This window comes from Xyrauchen texanus, chromosome 20 (genome assembly GCF_025860055.1).
Source record: "Xyrauchen texanus isolate HMW12.3.18 chromosome 20, RBS_HiC_50CHRs, whole genome shotgun sequence".
Lineage (NCBI taxonomy): Eukaryota > Metazoa > Chordata > Actinopteri > Cypriniformes > Catostomidae > Xyrauchen > Xyrauchen texanus.
Window position 1 is genome coordinate 23,815,095 of NC_068295.1, and position 16,480 is coordinate 23,831,574.

At 37.6% G+C, this 16,480-nt stretch overlaps 1 protein-coding gene across 1 annotated transcript in view; it reads right to left on the bottom strand.

Annotated features, from left to right (window-relative positions):
- Positions 1-13,728, bottom strand: part of LOC127660363 (uncharacterized) — a 38,242-nt gene extending 24,514 nt beyond the window's left edge. Inside the window, exons 1-8 of the mRNA XM_052150496.1 lie at positions 12,516-13,728; positions 12,200-12,307; positions 11,135-11,329; positions 10,471-10,617; positions 3,113-3,319; positions 2,785-3,022; positions 567-682; positions 343-448 (exon numbers count right to left, since the gene is read on the bottom strand). Of these exons, the coding sequence (XP_052006456.1) occupies positions 343-448; positions 567-682; positions 2,785-3,022; positions 3,113-3,319; positions 10,471-10,617; positions 11,135-11,329; positions 12,200-12,307; positions 12,516-13,695 (2,297 nt within the window). The 5' untranslated portion in view covers positions 13,696-13,728. The remainder of the gene's footprint in view (positions 1-342; positions 449-566; positions 683-2,784; positions 3,023-3,112; positions 3,320-10,470; positions 10,618-11,134; positions 11,330-12,199; positions 12,308-12,515) is intronic.
- Positions 13,729-16,480: the final 2,752 nt, after the last annotated feature.

Here is a 16,480-nt window from a genome sequence, read left to right on the forward strand (position 1 = left end):
GCTGGGCAACCAGCTAAGACCAGCAAACCAGGTTAGGCTGGTTTTAACTCTATTTTTTCAGCAAAGAGATCTACCATAAAACAACGTTACAACCTTAAATTTACAGTTCGGAGTACAGTGCTTCCGGCTTGTTATTTACATAAGAAATATTTGTTCCTGGATCAACAAAGGATGTTGATCCAGGAACACATCATACTTCTATCCAATTCACCAGTTTAACCACTGTCATTGAAAATGCATAGCATCATCTGTAAGACACATGGATATTCTTCATGTCTCTATAGTGAGCCGAAGTCTAATAATAAAAAGTTCTGAATGATAGGAATGCTGTTTTCATCACACTGGAAATGGCTTCTGACGGTCAGGAGAAATGTGTTCTCCATGGTGGTCAACATGGAACTGATCCTGTTAGCTACTACCTGGATGAACCGCACCTCTGATGCAGGGGCTAGGAACAAACAAAGAGAATACAATGACTTTTAAATTAACAACAGGGTGAAGCAAAAGAGATCAAGATGCAAATAAAAGGAGATTTTGATGGAGAGGGAAAAGGGAAAGCACCTCACCTACAGTCTTATGCAACTTTTCTGGGGGAGTGTTCAGAAGGATCTTCTGCACAAGAACAGGAGGAACTTCCACACTGATCTGATTATCGCCATCTCTTACAGTTAAAACAACTGGCCTAGGAAGACATGTTATGAGGGTTTAACAGGAGAAAGAATAGATTGAGAAGGGGTCTGCTACCTGGATAACATCAGTTGTACTCTGTGTTGGGTGTAATCCAATTACAAAGTAATTAGTAACTGTAATCTAATTTTTAAAGAAGTGTAATGCATTACATTTTATATTATTGTAATCAGATTACAGTTACTGACTTTCGATTAATTTAATTACGTTTAAATTCATTATTGGCTTCTGCCAATTACTAATATATAATTTATTAAGAATACATGATTATGGCCCCGTAACGAGTCATTGTGAAGAAGAAATGTGAGATGTTGATTATAAGAATATCTCAGCTCTGTTGGTCCATACAATGCAAGTGAATGTTGGCCAGAACTTTGAAGGTCCAAAAAACTTGATCCTCTTGTAATAATTAACAAAAAATAAATATAGACATTATTTAGAATTTGTTGAGCAGAAAAATGTTTTAGAAAGTAACTTCAACGTAATTAGTAATGTGATTATGTTTTCAATGAAGTAATTAGTAATCTAATTAAAATTTTAGAGAACTAATTAGTAATTTTGTAGTGGACTACTATTTTTAAGTAACTTATCCAACACTGTACTTTACTAATACAGTATTAACAATATACAGTGTTACCAAAAAGCATTTGAACATAGATGCATTTGAACATAGAAGCATTCTTTAAAAATGTATGTATTAGAAACATAAAATATAATTGCAAATATTACACAAAATTAACTTTGTTAGGTTTAAATAAAAAAAAATAACATACTGATTAAAAATACAAGATAGAAAGTATTTGTAAACTTTCTGGTTGACAAATTTAATGGAAATGCCTAAAGTGAATGTGATCAAATAGATCACATTCACTATAGACATTTCCAGGTCATCTCTAGGTCATTTGTAAGTAATTGAAAAAATGGCTGAGCAATGTGAAGTTCGTTCTGAAAAAAAGTTTAATTTAATGTACTCTCAAACTTTTTAAAGCATATCTTAAATTAACATTCCAGGTTCAGTAAATGAATCTCAGTCGACAGCATTAGTGGCATAATGTTGATGACCAGAAAAAAAATCATTTAGACTTTTCACTCCTTTAAAAAAAAAAAAATAATAAAAAAAAAAAAAATTTCAGCGTGCTTAGTGACTCCAGCCAGGTCTCCTTAGCAACCAAATTGACCCGGTTGCTAGGGAGGGTCGAGTCACATGGGGTAACCTCCTTGTGATTGTGATTAGTTGTTCTCGCTCTCAATGGAGCATGTGGTAAGTTGTGCGTGGATCGCGGAGAGTAGCATAAGCCTCCACATGCTGTGAGCTCCGAGGAGTCATGCACAATGAGCCACGTGATAAGATGCACAGATTGACTGTTTCAGAAGCAGAGGCAACTGAGACTTGTCCTCCGCCACCCGGATTGAGGTCAGTAACTGCGCCACCATGAGGACCTACTAACTGGAACTAGGAATTCCAAATTGGGAGAAAAGGGTATTAAAAAAAAAACATATGAAATCGAACTTGCAGCGACGTACTTACAATAGAAGTGAATGGGGCCAGTTTCTGGAGGGCTTAAAGGCAGAAATGTGAAGCTTAACATTTTATAAAGGCACTTACAATAATTCTTCTGTTAAAACTCATGTATTATTTAAGCTACAAAGTTGTTTATATCACAATTTTTAGGGTTTGTTTGTATTACACTGTCATGTCAACAAAGTTGTAAAATTGGCTATAACTTCACACAGAAAAGGTTAGTAAGCTATTTAATCAGACTAAAATCATGTTATCATATATTGTTTATGTCTTGTGGCTATACTTTTGAAATAGTCAGTATTTTAACGTTTACTGATTGGCCCCTATTCACTTCTATTGTAAGTGCCCCACTGTAACTTAGATGGAGGGGCAAGTCAAAATAAACGTTTGTGGTAATTAATATTATGTCTAGTCTATTGAGCTTAACTTGTGTTGAACCCGGAATATTCCTTTAACTGGTATTGAACCTGTAATATTCCTTTTAGTGTCTGCATACTCTTGGGCCACTCAATATTTTAAGACAATTTACTACTTTTAATCCATGTATGACAACCTATAGAGTTATACAAACAGACCTAAAATAGTGCCGCACTCCTGTGTGTGGCAGGCAGGGGTAACATGGTCTGTAGATGCCATTTTCATCAGTCTGTAGCTCTATAGAACATTTCCCACATCCAGTGAAAATGATGTCACCAGAGACTATATCCAGGATCCTCTCCAAGGGTGTGTTGCCATCTATGAACAACGAGTCCTCCTGGGATGGACTGCTCTGGAACTGGAATGCAGTGATTTTAACTCTCACCTCTACATCACCTAATGAGTACATAAACAAGAGACTCTCAGTGCAACTATGATTAATTGTACTAGACTATTAAATGTTTTGTGTCATCAAGCAATCCTCACCTGAGTATTTCTGGGACAGTAATGTGTTCAGATCAATCTCAAAGCTGTTAGCAGTTCTCTCCGAGCATGCGGTGCTGTAAAACTCCTTACATCGATTGTCATCAGGAAAGAGAGGCTGGCAGCTGCCCCATGGTGTGGAATGCAGCTCTAGCAGACCTGAGGTCACATCCTGTCTCACTAGCAGCATCCTAAACTCCCACACAGCAGCTATAAGGTGCATCAGCAATACAAATGGTGTAAGATAAAGATAATCTTAAAGGATCTAAAGATTGTAGTTTGTAGTTTTTTTTAAACAACAGCTTTTTTCATTTTTTCAATTTCATTTTCACATCCATCCATCCAACCATCTTTATAATTTCATATCTTCTAATTTATTCATATTATATATATATATATATATATATATATATATATATATATATATATATACATATACATAATAGCGGTGGCCAAAATTATTGGCAACCTTGGTAAATATGTGCAAAAAAGGCTGTCTTAATTGTTTATCCTTTTGATCTTTTTTTCAAAATATTCAAAAAAAATCTATCCTCTAATGGATATCAAACAATTTCAAAACATTTGTGTTTTATCAAATATACACTGGCGGCCAAAAGTTTGGAATAATGTACAGATTTTGCTGTTCTGGAAGGAAATTGGTACTATAATTCACCAAAGTGGCATTCAACTGATCACAATGTATAGTCAGGACATTACTGATGTAAAAAAACAACTTGAAAAAAGTTATTTTTCATCAAATCTAGATTGTCCCCATTTTCAGCAGCCATCACTCAAACACCAAAAATGGCAAAAAAGAAACAGCTTTCTCTAGAAACTCATCAGTCAATCATTGTACACTACAGTCTTCAAAGACAGGACTACTGGCTCTAACAAGGACAGAATAGATGTGGAAGGCCAGATGTGCAACTAAACAAGAGGATAAGTGCATCAGAGACTCTAATAGAAATAGACACCTCACATGTCCTCAGCTGACAGCTTCATTGAATTCTACCTGCTCAACACCAGATTAATTTACAAGAGTAAAGAGAAGACTCAGGGGTGCAGGCCTTATGGGAAGAATTGCAAAGAAAAAGACACTTTTGAAACAGAAAAACAAAAAGAAAAGTTTAGAGTGGGTAATTTGTCATGTTATTAATGTCCTGACTAGACATTGTGATCAGCTGAATGCCACTTTGGTGAATTAGAGTACCAATTTCTTTCCATAAGAGTAAAATCTGTACATTTTTCCAAACTTATAGCCACCAGTGTATGTGGCACAATTATTGGTTACTTTTTATTCAATACTTTGTGCAACCTCCCTTTGCCAAGATAACAACAGAGTCTTTTCCTACGTGGTTGGAGAACACATGGTAAGGGTAAAGGAGACCATTTCTCCATACAGAATCTCCCAAGATTCTTCAAATTTCAAGGTCCACACTGGTGGGCGCTCCTCTTCAGTTCACCCCACAGCAGTGGCGTAACTTGGATCTTGTGGGCCCTAGTGCAAAAAACTTGATGATCCTTGCAACCGTCACCCACTCGTAACCTACAAGAATGAACTTAAAATATATGACATTATAATGTAAGTTTTTTGTTTGCACAATATTGTCACTAAACGTCTCAATAGATTTGATCCACTCAAGGCACCTTTTCAGAAATTAACAGAAATAACTTATTTATCTTAAAATGTCTTTCTTAAATTATTAAAATGGAATTCAACAAATGAGTTGTGCTATTTATTCTGAAAGGCTGCATTTTAGTAAAAAAAAACAAAAAAAAAAACAGCTACATTCAAAATAAAAACAGTTATACCAGTAATCCAGCTGATCATAGCAATGTTTTTGGGACTAGATACATTTCTTTATGACACTATTATCAGCTTTCTCCAGAATAAAACGACAAGACACTTCAAGTTTACCTGAAATCACAGACATGGTTTGCTTGATCAGCTAAATTTTCATACTGGAGATGCACAATAATAGTATCACTTTTTCTTCATGCTCTTTCTCAGCACAACTCTCTCTGCTTTGTTATATCAGAATCAGAATCAGCTTTATTGCCATGTATGCTTACACATACAAGGAATTTGTCTTGGTGTACACAACAGAGATAATAATACAAAATAATTACAAAATAAATAAAAATATTATAAAATACAAATTGAATAGAAAATAAATAAATAAATAAATAGTCTTGTTGTGACAGTATATACACATACACACACACACACACACACACATATGTAGTGCAAATTTAAATACAAATCTGTTATATACAGTGCAAGGGAATGTAATGGCAGAAGAGGTAGGATGAGTTGGATAAATATAAAAAGACTGAATTGCACATAATTATTGCTAAATGGGGCAGTTTTATCTGTTCATGAGATGGATAGCCAGAGGGAAAAAACTGTTCCTGTGCCTGATGGTTCTGGTACTTAGAGCTCTGAAGCGTCTGCCAGAAGGCAACAGTTCAAAAGGTAGTGGGAAGGGTGAGTGGGGTCCAGAGTGATTTTTCCAGCCTTTTTCCTCAATCTGCAAGTGTACAGTTCTTGAATGAAGGGAAGGGGGCAACCAATAATCCTCTCAGCAGTCCAAACTCTCCTTTGTAGTCTTCTGATATCCGATTTTGTTGCTGAACCAAACCAGACAGTTACTGAAGTGCAGAGGATAGACTCAATGACTGCTGAATAGAACTTTATCAGCAGTGCCTGTGGCAGGTTGAACTTCCTCAACTGGTGAAGGAAGTACAACCTCTGCTGGCCATTTTCAAAATAGAGTCAATGTGGGTCTCCCACTTCAGGTCCAGTGAGATGGTAGTGCCCAGGAACCTGAATGACTCCACTGCTGCCACAGTGCTCTTTAGAATGGTGAGGGGGGTCAGTGTTGGGATGTTCCTCCTAACGTCCACAATAATCTCCACTGTTTTGAGCATGTTCAGCTCCAGGGTGTTTTGACTGCACCAGACAGCCAGCTGTTCAACCTCCCTTCTGTATGCAGACTCATCATCTTTATTCTTTACAGTCTTTACTACAGGCTTAGCAGATTTTTGTTTATGCCTATAGGTTGGAAAAAGATGAACCAGACAATGATCCGATAGTCCAAAAGCTGCTCTAGGGACAGAGCAATATGCATCCTTTATTGTTGTGTAGCAGTGATCCAGTATATTTCTGTCTCTGGTTGGGCATGTAATGTGCTGTTTGTTTTTGGGTAGTTCACGTGTGAGGATTGCTTTGTTAAAATCCTCAAAAATATTAATAACAGAGTCTGGGTATTGCTGTTCCGTTTCAGAGATTTGATCAGCCAGCCGTTGCAGCGCTGCATTCACACATGCGTGTGGCGGGATATAAACACTCACCAGAATAAACGAAGCGATTAGAAAGGCTTACAGTTAATAAAGTGTGCTTCCAAATTAGGACAGTACATCTTCTTTAATGTTGTTACATCTGTACACCAACCTTCAATGATGTAAAAGCACGATCCACTGCCTCTAGTTTTCCCCATTATATCTGCGATGCAATCCGCTCTGAATAGTTGGAAGCCTGGCAGACGTAATGCGCTGTCCGGAATGGCTTCACTTTGCCAGGTTTATGTGAACCACAAGGCAGCAGAGGTTGAAAATTCCTTGTTTGTATGGATAAGGAGATGTCGTTCGTCCGTTTTGTTAGGAAGAGAGCGGAGATTCGCTAGATCAATACCTGGTAGGACTGTCCAAAAGCCATGCTGATGGACCTTGACTAGTGCGCCTGCTTGTCTACCTCGCCAGCGTCTTTTGAACAGCACAACTGCGCCTCCAGCTAAAATGTCCAGCAATGTGTCCGAATACTCAAACTGTGAAAAGGTTGTCTGGTAAATGCTGCTGAATGTTCAGCAGTTCGTCCCTGGTAAAACTGATTGGAAAAAGATTACTAAACACAGGACAAACAAACAAAAACTACAAAAGAATTGGATCACTCTACACCGAGGCAGCCATCCGTGGCACATCTTGATGATCTTATCATCAAATATATTATGTTTTTGACCATGACACTGCATCATCGATACTCTGCAGCTCTGTATTAACATAATGCAGGGTAGAGATGAAGGTTTCTCAGAGGTCAGGACTGCAGAGATCCTCATTTCGCACTGAGTAATGTTGTCAGATGCACCACACTGGCTCAGTAGGATTTCCCAACAATCCATACGATGTTAAAACAATAAAATGCAGAGAATAGTTCGATGTATCGCTTAAAATTTTTAATTTCGAATTAATTATTCTAATTTGTGTTAGAGTAAGATGTTATGTTAACAATAATCTATAATTTAGAAGTTTTTAGATAAAAATCACTGGTCACCATAGATGAGATGCATAGTGTGTAGTCCAGCTATAAATAAAAAGCAGTTCCATTTCAATAAAAGTAGAAACTGCATACGTTGTATGCTGGCAAAGGTAAAGTCACTTAAACTGTGCAGTTTAACATTTTAAAGGTAGGGACCAGCCATCGTGCCCCCCTCTTAGACTGTGAGTCCCAGTGTGGCTGCCCAGTTACACCACTGGCCCACAGGTTTTCTATGTGATTCTGGTCAGGGGACTGGGATGGCAATGGCAGAACTATAGCGACCACAAAGATGTTGACTCAATGTGACTCTACCCACCCTAGCAACAGGGCTAATTGGTTGCTTAAGAAGCCAGTCTGGAGTCACTCAGCACACATTGGATTCAAAACCAGTGCCCATTTTAAGCTTTCTAGCAGAGGCAGTCAGGTTTTTATATCTGTTAGTATTTGATAGAGTCCATGATGCCAGCTTTCTGACAGAGGCATTCAGGTTTTGATTATCTGTTGGTATTTGTTACCATGAGTCCATGAAGCCATGTATCCGAACAAGATGCCCAGATCCTCTGGCATAAAAACAGCCCCACAATGTAAAAGATCAACAACCATATTTAACTGTGGGCATGGGGTATTTTTCCAAATGGCTACCTTTGTGTGTGCACCAAACCCATCTCTGGTGCTTGCTGCCAAAAAGCTCAATTTTTGTTTTATCTGACCATTGAACCCAGTCCCATTTAAGTTCCAGTAGTGACTGGCAAACTGAAGATGATTGAGTTTGTTGTTGGATGAGGCTTTTTTCTTGAAACCCTCCCAAACAATTTGTTGTGATGTAGATGATGTATGATTGCAGTTGGAGAATTTGTGACCCCAAGAACCAACTAATTTCAGCAATTTTCCAGCTGTGATCCATGGAGAATATTTGGCCACTCGAACCATCCTCCTCACCTTGTGTGGAGACAATCTAGACACATGCCCTCTTGCAAGATGATTCTTAACATCTCCAACTGATTGGAACTTCTTAATTATTGTCCTGATGGTGGAAATTGGTATTTTCAATGCTTTAGCTATTTTCTTATAGCTACTTCTCATTTTGTGATGCTCAACAACATATTGCCACACACCATGACTTTGTTCTTTGGTCTTACCCAAGGGACTTTGGCTTGAATGTTAACTCATATTCATACTCCTGTGACACAGGAAGTCATGGCTGAACAATTTCATGTTCCTAGTCACCCAGGTCTACTAACATTTTTTAAATATGAATGGGAATATACTTCAGATATATTTCACTCATAAGAATTTGTAGGGGTGCCACTGTGTTTTGGAGTAACATATTTAATTATGAGATTATGAGTTTACTTCAATTAAAGGTTTGACTTTTGTGAATATTTTGAATGAAAGATCAAAAGGATAAACAATAAAGACATATTTTTCACAGCATTCTTTGCTCATATTTAACAAGGGTGCCAATATTTTTTGCCACAACTGTATATATACTGAAAATATACACTGGTAGCCAAAGGTTTGGAAAAATTTACAGATTTTGCTCTTATGGAAAGAAATTGGTACTTTTATTCACCAAAGTGGCATTCAACTGATCACAATGTATAGTCAGGACATTAATAATGTAAAAATTACTATTATTACATGCCAGTCTATTGCATACTGTGGTAACTCAAAAACAAATGCAAAGACAATGTTAATCTTTATTTAATGAACAAAATAGCTTTCAGCTGTGTTTATTATAAGTGATTTACTAGTACCAAATTAGCAATTTAGCATGGTTACTCAAGGATTAGGTGTTGGAGTGATGGCTGCTGGAAATGGGGCCTGATTCGATCAAAAACTACTTTTTTCAAAAAAGTGTTTGTGCTGTTTTTTTTTTACATCAGTAATGTCCTGACTATACTTTGTGATCAGTTAACTGCTAAACAATTAAACCGAAACAGCTAAATCTGTACATTATTCAAAACTTTTGGCTCCCAGTGTATATATAATGAATATGAATTAATTAGATGATAAGAAATTATAGAAAGATATATGGATGGATATATATGAAAATGAAATGATTTTCACACACAACAGTCTCTAGAATTTACTCAGAATGGTGCCAAAAACAAAAAGCATCCAGCGAGCAGCAGTTCTGCGGATGGAAACGCAGATGAGAGTAGATGAGAGAGGTCAACAGAGAAATTACAGACTGGTTCGAACTGACAAAGTCTATGGTAACTGCTTTGTAAAATTGTGGTGAGAAGAATAGCATCTCAGATTGCTATTCTGAGACGCAGGTTGGTGCTGTTTTGGTGCCACGAGGAGGACCTACACATAATTAGCCAGGTGGTTTTAATGTTGTGGCTGTTTGGTGTGTATATATATATATATATATATATATATATATATATATATATATATATATATACATATATCTGGATAAATGTGATCAGCCACCATCACCAAACATACAACTAAATTTTCATCAAAATCATACAAAGCACACAGAAGATATAAGGAACTTCTTATTTCACAAATTTAGCCATAAATGTATTGCTGCGCCATGGTGACACCATTCAAAATATAAAAAATCTGTTCGCAATTTAGCATCTACAATGTCTCGGCAATGTTGCACAAATTTGGTGCCAGTCACATAAATCCCCTAGGAGGAGTATTTAAAAGTTCAGAGCTTGAGATTTTCAGCAAATCCAAAATGGTCGACTTCCTATTAGGTGGAGCTAATGACTGTTCTTATGAAAATGTGTCTGGCTTAGTAAGAACTGTATAAGTTTGGTAACTGTAGGTGAAAATGGGGGCGCTACAGAGGCCGTCTTACATGCCCATTTTAAAGGGAGCACTACAGAGCCCCAACTGGAACTTTGCCCAGCCCTAATGGCTGACGACTGTGATGTGTGTGCAAAATTTTAAGAGTTTTTACGCAAGTTGAGTACCCCAAAAGTACAGAAAACTTGAAAATAATAATAACAATAATCCTTTGAAGAACAATATGGCCTCCGCACTCTCAGTGCTTGGGCCCCAATTACAGTGCTTTATTAAATACCTTTGTTTCTCTCTAAACGCTGCAGCCAAGAGAGAGCAGCTCCCCACAGAACAACAGCCCCTTGGTGACCATCTCCTTGTTCTACATTCAAAACAGCTTTCAGAACACCCCCTGTTCTGGATGTACCCTGTGCCTCATCTCGCCAGGCTAAAACCAAGCAAAGCAACATTTGTCAAAAAGACTTCCCCTACATGCCTTCGAGCAACAACTTAACATCTTTATATTATATAATGACATATTTAGACAAACCAGATCACTAATTGAAAGCTACAGTTGCCTCAAACATTATTTGACACTTAAGCAACATTTAAAGTTTGAATAAAGGTATGCATGTCATTGCATTCAAAATAATCAAACCAAGTGTTATCTGCAAACAAAGGCTGCTAAAACTAACTTCACTATGATTATTAAAGTTGTGATTACTTTTAACCTACTTGAGGAAAGGCACATTTTAGTGGATGTATAAAGTCAGTTACCCTCAAATTCAAATTTTCCTAGATGGGTAACCACAGAGGTAGTTCATCACAAGGGACAAATATGGACATGTTACACTAAGTTTGTCAACCAGAATGTGTCCAAATACTTTGTATTCATTATGAAAAATATATATTTTTTACTTTATGTTTTTCATTCAAAATTTGAAAGAAAACGTTCTGTTCCATACCTGTAATTAAATTTCTATGTTTTACTCTAACAAGAGCATTAACCAAAGTGTCTGGGCGTAATGCTCCAAGGCGGACAAAAGGGATGGAGTGCAAATCCTGAGGCTTGCGAGGAGGAAGAGACACCATCAGGGGGCGCTTCTCACACAAATGTGTACACAGTGTTCTCAAAGTTTGACAGTTCAAATTCTGTGGGGCTAGACAAGATTAACATTACAAAAGCAGGGAGACAATCTAGAGTGAATTACATAATAGAGTAGAATTTGAGAAAAGGTACAGACAGCCATGTGACATTCTTACATTTAACTTTTAGTCTGACAAGAATACTCAAATATAAATTTTTAAACCTCAGTAGTAATAAGCTTTAAGGAATAGTTCACCCAAAAATGAAAATGCCTTCCCAGATGTGTATGACTTCCTTCTTCTACAGAGCACAAATTAAGATTTTTAGAAGAATATCTCAGCTCTGTAGGTCCATACAATGCAAGTGAATGGTGGCCAGAACTTTTAAGCTCCATAAAGAAAATAAATGCAGCATAAAATTAATCAATGCGATTCCAGTGGTATAATCCATGTCTTCTGCGATCGGTTTTGCGTGAGAACAGACCAGCATATATCTCCTTTTTAACTATAGTCTCCTTGGCGATCATGATTTCAAGCTTGATTACACTTCCTGCCATCTAACGCTCTGCACATGCGTAAAGCACTAGAAATGTAATCGAGCTTGAAATCATGATTGCGCCTAGAGACTGGAATGTCAAGATGTACTGTAAAAATGAGTTACATTTTGGTCTGTTCCCACACAAAACCGATTGGATCACTTGAGAAGACATGGATTAAACCACTGGAGTCATATGGATTACTTTTATGACTTTATGTACTTTTTGGGCCTTCAAAGTTTTGGTCACCATTTACTTGCATTGTATGGTCCTACAGAGCCAGTCTTCTAAAAATCTTCATTTGTGTTCAGCAGAAGGAAAGTCATGCACATCTGGGATGTGGCACGAGGTCAAGTAAATTAGAGAATTTACATTTTTGGTTGATTTAGTTCTTAACTGTTCTTTTACCTTGTGGACAATGTTCACCCGTGACCTGTCCCAGATTCAACAGCTTACTAGTGAAAGATGACTGCAGAACAATCTCAGTCTTCCACTTATCAATGTGTACTCTCACATCTGCCAAAGCAACACATCAAGAAAACTGTGTGAAATAAACTATTGCAGAAAATTTTATATAACAGTACATACTCAAATACACATTCAAATACTATATAGCCATTGAGTCTCAACAACTCAATCTACTGTATATAAATTACTTTATAATTGTATTAATAATGTACATATACATACATACATATATATATATATATATATATGGTTTCACCTGTAATAAGCAAAATATCCCCTGGATATACAGTCAGGGCCCAGAAAGCTGCTGCCCGCCATAGCACCAACTTCATCTCCATGTCTGATTGGTCGGTGACAATCACAGTTGCTAGAGGTACACTAGTACCAGCCGAAGCTCCAGTTTTCACTTTGATCTCTTTTAATTGGCATGGGTGCACCACAGCAACCAAGATAGCGTATCGTACACCTTGGGTCTTACATTTAGCCAGCAGGGTTGTAGGACCACTTAGTGGGACTGCATTAGTTCTTGTCCTCTCTTCTGTTACTTCTTTAGTTTTATCTACAGTCTGAGATAACTTGATCCTTTTAGAAGTACTGGGACTTGGTGAAGTCTGTGCAATTGTAGTTGAAGAGACAATATTAAGTCCAATCTCCTCATTGTCTACAGGTTTTTCAGAGTGAGCTATAGCATTGCCTTGAGAGCAAAGAATGCCGTCGGCTGTGATTTCCAGAATCACCCCTCTCGATTGTAGTCTTTGGATTTGACTGTCATTATGCCATTCCAATGAGCTATGCAAAGTTCCCCCCAAGCCCCTCTCTTCAGGGCTAGTCACAGGGCTGTACAATTCTGGAGAACTTATGGAGGCTGATGAAGTTTGTTTGCGAGGGGTATGTGGAGAACCAAAGTCTCCATGGAAGCCCAATGTTGGAGAACAGTTTAATCTACCTTGAAGAAGCAAGATTTGGGATTTTGTCCATGTACTCAGATACTCAGTCTCCATGGACAAAGGGGATTGAGGCCTTTCATCTTTGCTCTGTCCAACAACTAAACAAGTCTGTGGGCAGTAGTAGCCATCTAGATATTCTGTCACAGATAAAGGACACAATTCCTCTTCTTCAATGGATTCTCCATTTGATTTAGAGCATTGGCAGTCTGATGGAGTGCTGTCATCTTGAGAAATTTCCTTTTGGTCTTTGCTGGTCTCTGAAAAAGGTACTCTCTCAGGGGTAACAGCAGAGTGCAGTCTACCACTTACCTCTATGCTCAGGTTAACTTCTTTTTCCTCTCTAACATTGCTCTTGGGTATCAACCTGCCTTGACTCCAAGTGAGGTCCATTGTCTTCCATTGAGGGAGCCCTTTCTCCTGCACCTCTAACGCGAGAATTTGCGGACATGGAGCACCCAAAAACACATGAACTTTTGGCTTATTTGCCATATTGCTGTCCTTTGGTTGAACTGTTATTTGCAGTCATACAATTTACTTTGCCAGCTCTTCTCTCATATTGCAGGTGGATTAAAGTTGTCATCTGCTGGAAAATGCAAAAGCATGCTGCACGTTAAATTCTATAGAGTTTAGCAAATGTCCCATACACATTTACACAATTATATACATATTGTATACAATATACAGTTGATGTCAGAAGTTTACATACACCTTAGCCAAATACATTTAAACATTAAAATTCTTGACATTTAATCACAGCAAACATTCCCTGTCTTAGGCCAGTTAGGATCACTACTTTATTTTAAGAATGTGAAATGTCAGAATAATAGCAGAGAGAGTGATTTATTCCATAAGCTTTTCATAATAATTTGCTGGAATTTTGGCCCATTCCTCCAGACAAAATTGGTGTAACTGAGTCAGGTTTGTAGGCCTCCTTGCTCGCACATGCTTTTTTAGTTCTTAGTTTTTAGTTCTGCCCAATCTATCGGATTGACAACAGGACTTTGTGATGGCCACTCCAATACCTTGACTTTGTTGTCCTTAAGCCATTTTGCCAAAATTTTGGAGGTATGCTTGTGGTCATTGTCCATTTGGAAGACCCATTTGCAACAGAGCTTTAACTTCCTGGCTTATGTCTTGAGATGTTACTTCAATATATCCACATAATTTTCCTTCCTCATGATGCCATCTATTTTGTGAAGTGCACCAGTCCCTCCTGCAGCAAAGCACCCCCACAACATGATGCTGCCACCCCCATGCTTCATGGTGGGAATGGTGGTCTTTGGCTTGCAAGCCTCACCCTTTTTCCTCCAAATATAATGATGGTCATTATAGACAAACAGTTCAATATTTGTTTCATCAGACCAGAGGACATTTCTTCAAAAAGTAAGATCTTTGTCCCCGTGTGCACTTGCAGACTGTAGTCTGGCTTTTTTATGGCTGTTTTGGAGCAGTGGATTCTTCCTTGCTGAGCAGCCTTTCGGGTTATGTCGATATAGGACTTGTTTTACTGTGGATATAGATACTTGTCTACCTATTTCCTCTAGCATCTTCACAAAGTCCTTCGCTGTTATTCTGGAATTGATTTGCACTTTTCGCACCAAACTACATTCATCTCTTGGTGACAGAATGTGTCCTCTTCCTGAGCGGTATGATGGCTGCATGGACCCATGATGTTTATACTTGCATTCTATTGTTTGTACAGATGAACGTGGTACCTTTAGGCATTTGAAACTTGCTCCGAAGGATGAACCAGACTTGTGAAGGTCAAAAAAATATTTCTGAGGTTTTGCCTGATTTCTTTTGATTTTCCCATGATGTAAAGAGGCACCAAGTTTTAAGGTAGGCCTTAAAATAAATCCACAGGTACACCTCTAATTTATACCAATTAGCCTATCAGAAGTTAATTGCCTAAAGACTTGACATAATTGTATGGAGTGGTGGTGGCGTAGTGGGCTAAAGCACATAACTGGTAATCAGAAGGTCGCTGGTTAGATCCCCACAGCCACCACCATTGTGTCCTTGAGCAAGGCACTTAACTCGAGGTTGATCCGAGGGGGACTGTCCCTGTAATAAGTGCACTGTAAGTCGTATTGGATAAAAGCGTCTGCCAAATGCATAAATGTAAATGTAAACTTCTGACACACTTAACTTAATAAAAAATGTCCCAAATGACTTGCCAATGCTATAGTTTGCTTGTATGAAATCTGTTGAGTGGTTAAAATTTTTTTTAATGACTTCACCCTAAGTGTATGTAAACTTGTGACTTCAACTGTATATATATATATATATATATATATATATATATATATATATATATATATATATATATATATACACACACATACTGTACATATTATATACTCATCTATATAATTTCCTATTTAATTATCAAAATCAATAGTGAAATGCAGTTTATAAGATTTCCCATGTTACAGATATCATAAAAGATATCCCTCTAAAACCCTAGATAGAATTCTGAAAGAGGTCACTAAGGAGGAAAAGCACTAAAACAATCTAAAACCCCACAGCTGGCATGAAAAACTGAGAACAATTTATTTTGCCTGTGTAAGCGCTCAATCCTTGGAACAGTTGTTTTCACTCAGGACAGAAAGAAAAACAGCCGTTTAATGAGTAACTCTTCAGAACTTCAACCAGATGATGGGTGTTGGCAGCACGTCGGCCAATAACAGAGCAGTACAGAGTTCTTTGAATGTAGCCTATATTGTGCTTTATAGCATGGGGCAGACACAAGCTCTGGAGAGATTGTACGTAAGAGAACAAAAAGAACATATAGCTTATTTTGGTTCAGCCAATTAAATTCTGTAGCTGTGATGCAAAGAGTTACATGTGCAAACTTTTAAAGGTCATAGTACCTTTAATGTAGAATACTTTGTATTAAAATAGTTTCAATATTTCTCAAAGCTAGAAATTAGGATCTATTTCACACCGGGTTAAATTACAGCAGATACAAACAAATGATAAGCCATAACACCCCAGGTGAAACACTGTAATTGAACTGAGCAATTCTGGTTTTGTCACTTATTAGAATAGGAGCTTTGGGACCCAGAAACAAATAGGGCTTAAATGATCATCAGTGTCTTATGTTATTGCACAGAGAGAGAGAGAGAGAGAGAGAGAGAGAGAGAGAGAGAACAGAAGGTCAATGCCCTTGAAGATCCTTTCTCTGCATTTACTATAGAGGCTAAACAACATTCCCCTCCTCCCCCCACAAAAGTCTGCATTCAACACAAAAGTTTGCATTTAAGTGAGCTTA